General features: G+C 39.4%; 2 protein-coding genes across 3 annotated transcripts; both read left to right on the top strand.

Moving 5' to 3' along the window:
* Positions 1 to 30: 30 nt before the first annotated feature.
* znf576.2 (zinc finger protein 576, tandem duplicate 2) lies at positions 31 to 3,335 on the top strand. Its single transcript, XM_008323583.3, has 5 exons — positions 31 to 291; positions 681 to 868; positions 986 to 1,101; positions 1,272 to 1,415; positions 1,573 to 3,335. The coding sequence occupies exons 2-5, from the start codon at positions 724 to 726 to the stop codon at positions 2,422 to 2,424; spliced, it is 1,257 nt and encodes a 418-aa protein (XP_008321805.1). The 5' UTR covers positions 31 to 291; positions 681 to 723; the 3' UTR covers positions 2,425 to 3,335.
* A 588-nt stretch (positions 3,336 to 3,923) lies between these two features.
* On the top strand, positions 3,924 to 8,105 carry LOC103388558 (zinc finger protein 502). Of its 2 annotated transcripts, none has more exons than XM_017037732.2 (4): positions 3,924 to 4,189; positions 4,317 to 4,744; positions 5,395 to 6,350; positions 6,592 to 8,105. In XM_017037732.2, the coding sequence occupies exons 2-4, from the start codon at positions 4,396 to 4,398 to the stop codon at positions 7,261 to 7,263; spliced, it is 1,977 nt and encodes a 658-aa protein (XP_016893221.1). In that variant the 5' UTR covers positions 3,924 to 4,189; positions 4,317 to 4,395; the 3' UTR covers positions 7,264 to 8,105. The 2 variants fall into 2 exon arrangements, with proteins under 2 accessions (XP_016893221.1, XP_016893220.1); XM_017037731.2 differs by having other exon boundaries at positions 3,925 to 4,218.
* Positions 8,106 to 8,746: the final 641 nt, after the last annotated feature.

Genomic DNA, 8,746 nt, shown 5'->3' with positions numbered 1-8,746 from the left:
TATTGTTCAATAGAAGCATTTTGAAATGTGCTAAGAATTTTGTATTAATATAATTTTGTTTAAAATTTTAGATGTGCTTAGTTGCAGGAAAAACTGTCCTATGAGTAGTTGCAATAAAAGTCTTCAATGCGTTTTGAATGGCAGCCCTTGTTGTTAGCGCTAACAGCTAGTTTAGGTTCGCCCGCTCGATGAGCAGCTTTTTTAAGTGGCTTCGTTAGCTACACACACGTACACAAAAACATTGCGTCTGGCTGTTTTCTAACAAGTACAATTTAGCAGATAGGCTTTTTGGTAAGTCTCAATCAAGTCTCGGATTTCTGGCGGCTCAGTAGCTTGTGTGCAGCTAGGTAGCTTAGCCATAGGCCTTAAAGCGGCAATGTACAGTACGTGAAAGTTAACCAGGCGACTACCTGAGGGACACTGTTGAAGAAACCGAAGCCTTATCTTAAAAGCGTAATTCTGTCCGAACTGTTGCTTTAATAAGAGCACTACTCAGACTGACCTCATCAGTAGTGATACGTCACTTTACTTTTTTTTTAAATCAAATTAGTGAACAGGTTGTTTATACATGACCCGTAGATATTCGTTTCGTTGTTGAACAACTATACACCAAACGATTATGTGGTTAACGGTTTACCCTACTTTTTTTCTTTACATATTTTCTTTATTTATTTTATCAGAAAGTATAATTGAGCGTCTGCTGAGACCAACCACTCTATCGGGATGGACTCGGATATTTTAAACATTGAGGATATCGTGATGGGACGGGCATTACCTGATCCACCTCCGGAAGTTCCTGCAGAAAAGCCAGCAGAACCACGTAAACCCGTCAGTTTAAATGGACCTCCTCCCCCGTCTGTGCAGCCCTGTAAGTTCTTCTTTGATATAATCCAGAAAAAAGTGATGTGAAACGTTTTTGTGCAGACAGGGCATCAGTCAAGAAATGACAATTGATTTACCTCCTTTATGATCCTCCACTTTGCAGACCAGCATGAAAACCTACAGTGTTTTCAGTGTTTCATCACATTCTGCAGTGCCAAAGCCAAAGAAAGGCACATGAAGAAGAGTCACAGAGAAGAGTATAAGCAACAGCTGCAGCAGGTGAGCGATACTACCATTTAAATGTAGATTTTATTAACATCCCATCACACGTGTTCATGTATTTTAATATTCTTTTGCTCTAGTCATTGTTATGCAATTCTTACATTGTCATCTATTACACTTTCTATAATAGGTAAGAGACACTCAAATGTTTTTTTTCTTCTCAAAAGGGAAACACACTGTTCACATGCTATGTGTGTGACCGCACATTTCAATCATCTGAGGAACTGACACAGCACCAGCCAACACACAGCAAGGATGACAAGCCCTTCAAATGTATTCATTGCAAGGAGAGCTTCAAAACATTTTCTGAGGTGCCTCTAATACTATTGTCATTTGATTTAGATTTTTTGTATTAAATTATGTAAATTAGTACTTTTTGACTTTGTTTTTACATACAAATACCCTAGGTGAATATTTTGATTCTTGGATTTAACATTGTATATCTGATTTAATTTCTCACTGATGCAGCTCACATCTCATAGAAGACAAGTGTGTCCAGAGAGACAGCTGGTTTGTAAAGATTGTAATGAAGTCTTCAGGAGTGCCGGTCTTCTGCGTGCTCATCGCCTGAGCGAGCATCCTCGCCCAGATTTAGAGTCTGCAGAACAGCAAGACGACACCTCAAAAACCCATCGATGCGACAAGTGCGGTCAAGGTTTTGAAACTGAACCAGAACTGGTAGCTCACCAGGAGAAAAACTCCGAAGGCCAGCAGTGCAATGGCAGCGCTTCAACCAATAAGAAACGCGGACGACCTTCTAAAGCTGAAGAGCTTTCGTCAGTGAGTGTTGACAAAAAAGGCAAGCGTAAAAAGAAAGAGGAAGCAGAGACATGTGAAGAATCTGCAAAGGCCAGCAGTGCATCCGAGTCGGCAGCAACTCCAGCAGAGGATAAAGGAAAACCAGGCGGAGGAAAGCGAGGCCGTCCGTCTAAGGCAGCCTTAAAATCTGACACGGAAGAAAAGAAAAGTCCTGAAGTTGAAAGCCAAGCTCCTGTAAAAGAGAAGAAGCCCAAGGCAGAGCCAGCTCCGGCTCGTCAGCACCCGTGTCCTGATTGTGATTTCACGTTCCCCACGCTGATTCAGCTCCGTACTCACAAAAAGGAGAAACACACCCCACGCAAAGCCCACCCGTGCGATGAATGTGAGGAAAGCTTTACCCGCCAGGAGCAGCTGGATGCCCACATGACACGTGTTCACGCAGTTGGTCGCTTTTCCTGTCCAACCTGCGGGAAAAGTTTTGGTCGTGAGCGCACCTTGATAGCTCACCAAAAAAGCCACACGGAGGAGGAGAAGTCTGAAAACCCAAGTGTAAAGAGATAATTCACACAAGGACATTACAGAAAAGTGTATTGTTTTTCAAGATTTTAGCCAGGAATTGTTCTTTTTTTTTTTTTTTTTTTTTAAACTATTGAAAATTTGTTGTTCTGTGTTAGTCTTTTATGTATCTGGAATGTTTTTGAGAATGACATTTTAGCAAATTTTTGGGTTTGACTGATAAAACTACAGACAGACACCCCTGAATTGACTAAACAGATGTTGTTCAATCACTCATCATTCATTTGTCAAATGCCATCTTTATTTTGTTGTTTTGACTAACTTTTGAAATTTAAAATTTCTGTTTTTTAGGTGTGAATCGTGTGCTGTGTGAATTTGTTACTCGAGTTGTTTAATCTAGTTCATGGTAATTTTTTAAGATTATTTTTTTATCATTTTAAAACCAATTGGATAAACACATAGTTTGAAGCAAAACAGATTCTTAGCTAAAATCTATGTTATTGTGTTTGTCAAAGGAAATGTAATGTACAGCTTCTCATTCATGTTGTGAATTTTTTTTTTCACATTAAATATTTCTATTTTTTTTTCTCTTTCAAATTGGGCCTTATTGCAGAGGTATTGGTAAGACAACACTTACAGTTTGGTAACATTTATTTTGGTCATATGCTCCAGATTTATGTGGAGTTTTGTGGTTTGTGAAAAAGAAATCATCCCCTACGGTCCCCAATTTGTCTTGCAGTAAAATATTTTACTTTATATTTTTCCACTATTTAGAGTCATAGCTAATGTCATAGACATTTCTAAAATGGACTTCATTGTTTTTTAATACTCGTGAGTCCAGATAGAAACTGTATATCGAGTTACTCATTGATTGCATTTTTTTTTCTCACTGCAACGTGTCTAAACACTGCAAAGAAATCTAATAAAAACATGCTTTCCAAAGGGAGGCTTCTGGGAAAAAATGCTTGATTTGTTATTTTCTTTTTTAAATTGACATTTTTTTATACTGATTTCACTTGAGAAATGTCTTATAGTGAAGGATAACTACACTCCGAAGGGTGGACCTACAGAGGCCATAACATAAACCACTTTTTAGACCATAAATATGGTCAGTTCTGCCTGTGGTGAAACATTTTAAAGAGGCTCTCGGCAATATGTACAGCAAATGACTTCTGATAAAACAAATTGACCACTAAAGATGTTCTTTGATTCTAATTAATGATACACAAGTGTGGGATAAAGGATATGTAAACACTGTATATAACTAACACTATAGGTTTAGTTTGGTTTGGCAGATATAATTTACAATTACATTTAACAGTTAAGCTAGCTATTTACAACTGCAGGTTCTTGGCAAATGTCAAAACAATTTACATAATTAAGTCAAAATATAATAATAAAATTAATGTTATCTGAAATTTTTGAAAGGGTAAATCAAAAGCAACGCAAAGCCGAATTCTACACATTTTACCATTACATTTAGTTTCAGATTTGGGAAATAATTAAATAGCCATGTACTACCACCCCGAAACACTGGGTGCGCTGGAGCACCTTGAAATCTGTTTATCGCTCATAGAGGTACCTCGTTTGTTTTTCGTCTTGCTTTACCTCATTCGTCTTCATTTCTCCGTCATCTCTGGGATGATTGGAACTAAGTCAGGTTATCCTTCTATTTTAGACATCTCCATGACAATTATTTGTTTGTTAAGTGATCTGGGCTGCAGCAGCGTCATGAAGGCAACACCTTAGACCATTTTCGGTTCATCTGCTTTTGTTCTAAAGCCTTGCTTTGTCATCACCGATCTGCCAGGTAAACGAGGACGCGAACAGGGCTTCAAGGTGTGTCATTAGAAAAATTTCAAAGGAAAGTTGTCGGGTAACCTCCGTTGGAGTGTTTCCATGTATGTTCTCTGTTTTTTTATTATTATTTGAATTAGGTTCGCCGGTGGGCACTACTGCCAACGGTAATTACGCACCCAAACACCTCTACACCTCGTGGTAAACACGACTGCAGCCATGTCAATTGAATACACCATAGATATTCAGCTAACTGAGATGGGATTCCCGGACATCCTAACGCAGCAGCAGAGCTCGGCTGGAGGAACATCCAGTCATTCTCCTACTTCACTCTCCAGTGGCACACGCAAATCTAAAAGGCTATCCAATGCTGAATCCGAAGGATCGGAGCCCATAAAAACGAGCACGAAAGTAACTCCAACAGAGAGTCAACAAGATGCAGAAACTACAGCAGCCGCATCCGAGGACGAGTCGGATGACAGTGAAGTATCAGACATATTTGACGAAGAAGAGGATGACGAAGAAGAGGGCGAGGGCGAAGAAGAGGAAGAAGAAGGAGCAAGCCACGGTAGAGTTAACTTTTTAAAAATACAAGCTAAATTAACACTGTAGATATTAAAGTGAATATTCTCATATATATACATATATAGTTTTATATCCTACACTCTTCAACTTTAGGCTGTATGGCGGTTTTAATTCCCCAAGATCTTTCAACTGTCAAAATAGAAAATAAATATCAAATTATATATTTGTGTTTATATAAATATGTATCATCCGGTTGAATCAGGCTAGGGTTTAGTACTAAATACACTCCCTCAAAAGAGATTCCTCCACCATATACCCAACTGCGTTGAACACTCAAATTTCAAAACTCAAAAATATCACATTCAGAGTAGGTTTGTGGAATTTCCACATTCCTGATTAGGGCTGGTTCACATTTCCAAAAAACACAGTCATAGTTAACACCAGTTCAAAACCAGTTGACATTGGTAACCATTGTGATACATTTTAACATACTTTCACCCCATCCTGTTACAATCATAACCGCCATGCTACTGTAATGGACAGGAAGGCCATTTTCCCCATGATACTTTTAAACTGTTGGAGGAAATGCTTCCTCTGTCTGTATACATGTAGATATTAGAAAACAACAACACAGGCATTGTGAGAATGTTTCTTTTACTTCTGTACAATTCAATGCCAATCTGTCTTGTCCAGTGTTTCCAGGTGGCCACACCTGCAGTGTCTGCTGTCTGACATTTTCAACCAAATTCAAACTCCAAGATCACATGAACCTGCACACTGGAGTTCGTCCCTATCGCTGTGCGGAATGTGGGAAGCGTTTCTCCCAGAACCGCAACTACCGAGTGCACCTTCGCACACATGCACAGACCGTCACTGAACGCGTCCTGTGTCGTGTATGTCAGATGACTTTTGCCTCAAAAAGTGATCTGGAAGACCATCTGTCCACAACTCACCTTCAGGATGAGTTTTACGAGTGCGACCGCTGCAAACGTGTGTTCACGTGCCTGAAGATGTGTGAAGCTCATGTGCAACTGCACAAATGTATGCCGGACACAATGTGCAAAGTCTGTGGCCGGAAACTCTCCTCCCTAAAATCCTTAGCACGTCACCAGAAGAGGACGTGCTGCGGCAGTTTCAAATGCACCGATTGCATGCAGGTCTTTAGTAAGAAAGTTACCCTCCTGCGACACAGCTTCTCCCACCTGGGTTTGTTACCCTACACCTGCGCACAATGTCACTGCCACTTCCGCCTGGCTAAGCTGTACCGTCAGCACAAATGTCAACCTCAGAGCATTCACTGTGTGGCCTGTTTGAGAGAGTTTCTGAGTGAGGAAGACTTCCAGCAGCACAAAAAAGACACTGGCTGTTGGGGCAACCAGGAGCCCAAAGGGGACGAGATCCGATGTTTGGAGTGTGGAGAGAAGTTTGACACTACTGAAGCGTTAAAGAAACATGCCGGGGCTCACCAGAGAGTTCTGAAATGTGCGGAATGTGGAAAAGGATTCCGGTCAGCCCTGCTATTGATGTCGCACATGGGTGGCCATGCCGGCAAGTCACCCTGCCTCTGTCAGAGCTGTGGACTGGGCTTTCCCCACCAGCAGAACTACGACAGTCACCTCAAGACCTGTGGACAGAACCCTCAGTCTGTGGTAAGTTTCAGTTCTTCTTTGTCTCCATCAGACCACGGAGTATGTATATGTGTACAAATCTGTAACTATGGATTAAAAGTACAAGAGAGTTGGAAGTAGTCAGATGTATTCCACTGGTTTTGGTTTTCTTGACCTTCTTGTAAAAACAAATTAGCACTGTTGGCGACGCTGTTTTGTGATTCTTTGAAGAATAATTGGTAGGCTGGTAATGGGTTTTTCTGTGTTGTCTTTTCTATCTCAGGCTGCTTCCAAGAAAAAGCAAACGCCAAAGAACTTATTGTCAAAGGAAAGTGTTCTCGTAGAAAAACCTTCACCAAACACCTCCATCTGTCCGGTGCTTGTGCCCAGTAAAAATGATGCAGAAGACGGGATGTGGAATCTATCACTTGACAAAGCGCCCACACCTGGTGTTAATCTCATGCTCTTTGTTCCTGTCTGTTCCCAAAGTGACAGCCTGCCTCTCTCATCTTCCATTTCCGCAAACTTTGGCATGGACACCTTTGTTGTAGGTCAGATAGCTCCTACGGTGAATTTGGTAACGAGCAATATGGTCGAAGAATGTGAAGCACCTCTGGATTTGTCCCAAAGGTCGGCTGTTGGCAACACTCCCCTTGGCACAGTCAGAAAGCCGTTAAAAGTGGACGTAACAGAAGAGGGTCATAGTATTCAAAGACAGGATTTTAAAAATGGTGACAGTAAAGTAACCTCCAATGTAAAACCAGAAGAGGCAGATAACGGTACTGCAGAAATATTGAAAAGTGAACCAACAGACCTCACGTCCTCTGAAATGATCCTAGATGTGAAGACAGAACCAGAACATCAGGCCTCTGGTTTGTATCCATCCACCACTCATAATTTGACACGCTATCAACCCGATAAGGAAATTAAGATGGAGGTTGACATTTCTCCCTGATGATGCTGACGAGAAGTACATGAGATGGAACAAAAAAAAAAAATCCATTTCCATTTTCTTAACTGATTGTTTACAAAAAAGTCTTAGTTCATTTTATTGTCTGACACTGTTTACACTCAAATACAGTTTGAAAAGATTTGAGTTGCATTTAAAAATATATCATTAAATATTTGCTTTGTAATGCGGTTTAATGCACAACCTCTGGATTTGATAGAACTGAAATATGATCACTGGGTTTAGTTTGTTAAAAAGAAATGTTAATTCTAGGCAGATATTATATATTTATATAAAAATGTTTGTTTGATTTTCTTTTTTTCTTTTTTTTTTAAGATCAGTGCTTGAATTTTTAATGTTAGAACTAGTTCTACCAGGATGGTCGACCAGTTCCAGTTTTACTCCTTTCCATTGAGTCATAATATTCCATTTTGACAACATAGTTTATTATATTCCTTTTGGGATTCAAAGCTTGTGTCGTGTATCGTTTTGACCTCAATTTTACTCTTTGAATTAAAAACATTTAAATTTTTCTCTGTGTAACTAAAAACATGATAAATTGTTTCCTTGCACGCATTTGACACTGATCTATCTAAAACATTTCCATGTACCTGGTACTGTCATAGAATGAGAACTTGTGACTTAGTAGTTTAGTATTTTCTTGTTGATGTTTAGCTAACACATAGTATTGTTGGTTTCCTGCCTTTAAGATTTTTATGAAATTCTTTGGTGAATGACAAAATTATAGCACAACGTACAGTGTAAATATCCGAAACTTTAAATACTTTTTATCACTTAAATGTCCTTCTTTTGAGAATAAACCAATGAATAATCGAGTAGGAAATACATTACTTGTCAACAGCTGGTCATCTTAGTTCTCTGTGTAATGGAGCGTTGTTGTTTAAGATACATGTCAACACGTACTGACAAGGACCGTCTGCAGAGGTATTTCTGTCCAATCAGACATCAGTGGGCAATTCCATACTCTGAGATCAGATGATCATCTAGCTTGAACAATGGCCTTCACTCTACACCACAGATTCTATCTACTGTAGCATTTAAGTTGAGATTTTGTGCTAACTGGATATTAAAAGTTTGCCTTCTGTAGTTAGTTCACCATTTTAGAAAAGGGTTTGTATGCATATTCTTTAACATTTGTTTTTCATTTTAGATTCTTACCTTGCTAGACTTCTTGTTGAAAACAAGCTGAAGCATCTGATGAGTATTTTTCTATTGCGAACATCAGTAGTCTCAATTTCCAGGGCGTTTAAATTTTCTGTTTGTGTGTTATACAGAAATACTTCTCCCTGATTTTCAGCTGACTTTATTTCTGCTTCTAGCGTTTTCTTCAGAGGAGTTGTGTTGTGGTCTAGTTACTTCACAGTCTTGGCACACATTCATACTGGTTTTTCTTTGTTTAAACTCAATTTAACTTGTAACTGATAAAACCCTTCACTTAAGTTCTTTTTGTCTCTACAATCTGAATTGG

The sequence above is a fragment of the Cynoglossus semilaevis genome, chromosome 13 (assembly GCF_000523025.1).
Source record: "Cynoglossus semilaevis isolate Cse_v1.0 chromosome 13, Cse_v1.0, whole genome shotgun sequence".
Taxonomy (NCBI): Eukaryota; Metazoa; Chordata; class Actinopteri; order Pleuronectiformes; family Cynoglossidae; genus Cynoglossus; species Cynoglossus semilaevis.
Note: the sequence above shows the minus strand (reverse complement) of the source record. Positions and strands in the feature narration are given on the sequence as shown.

What these genes read in the sequence shown, in the direction of transcription:
- LOC103388558 (XM_017037732.2), top strand. Translation starts at nt 4,396, where the DNA reads ATGTCAATTGAATACACCATAGATATTCAGCTAACTGAGATGGGATTC. An exon ending in AGAAGAAGGAGCAAGCCACG is followed by an intron (nt 4,745 to 5,394) that starts GTAGAGTTAACT and finishes TGTCTTGTCCAG; the next exon opens with TGTTTCCAGGTGGCCACACC. An exon ending in GACAGAACCCTCAGTCTGTG is followed by an intron (nt 6,351 to 6,591) that starts GTAAGTTTCAGT and finishes TTTCTATCTCAG; the next exon opens with GCTGCTTCCAAGAAAAAGCA.
- znf576.2 (XM_008323583.3), top strand. Translation starts at nt 724, where the DNA reads ATGGACTCGGATATTTTAAACATTGAGGATATCGTGATGGGACGGGCA. An exon ending in ATAAGCAACAGCTGCAGCAG is followed by an intron (nt 1,102 to 1,271) that starts GTGAGCGATACT and finishes TCTTCTCAAAAG; the next exon opens with GGAAACACACTGTTCACATG. An exon ending in GCTTCAAAACATTTTCTGAG is followed by an intron (nt 1,416 to 1,572) that starts GTGCCTCTAATA and finishes TCACTGATGCAG; the next exon opens with CTCACATCTCATAGAAGACA.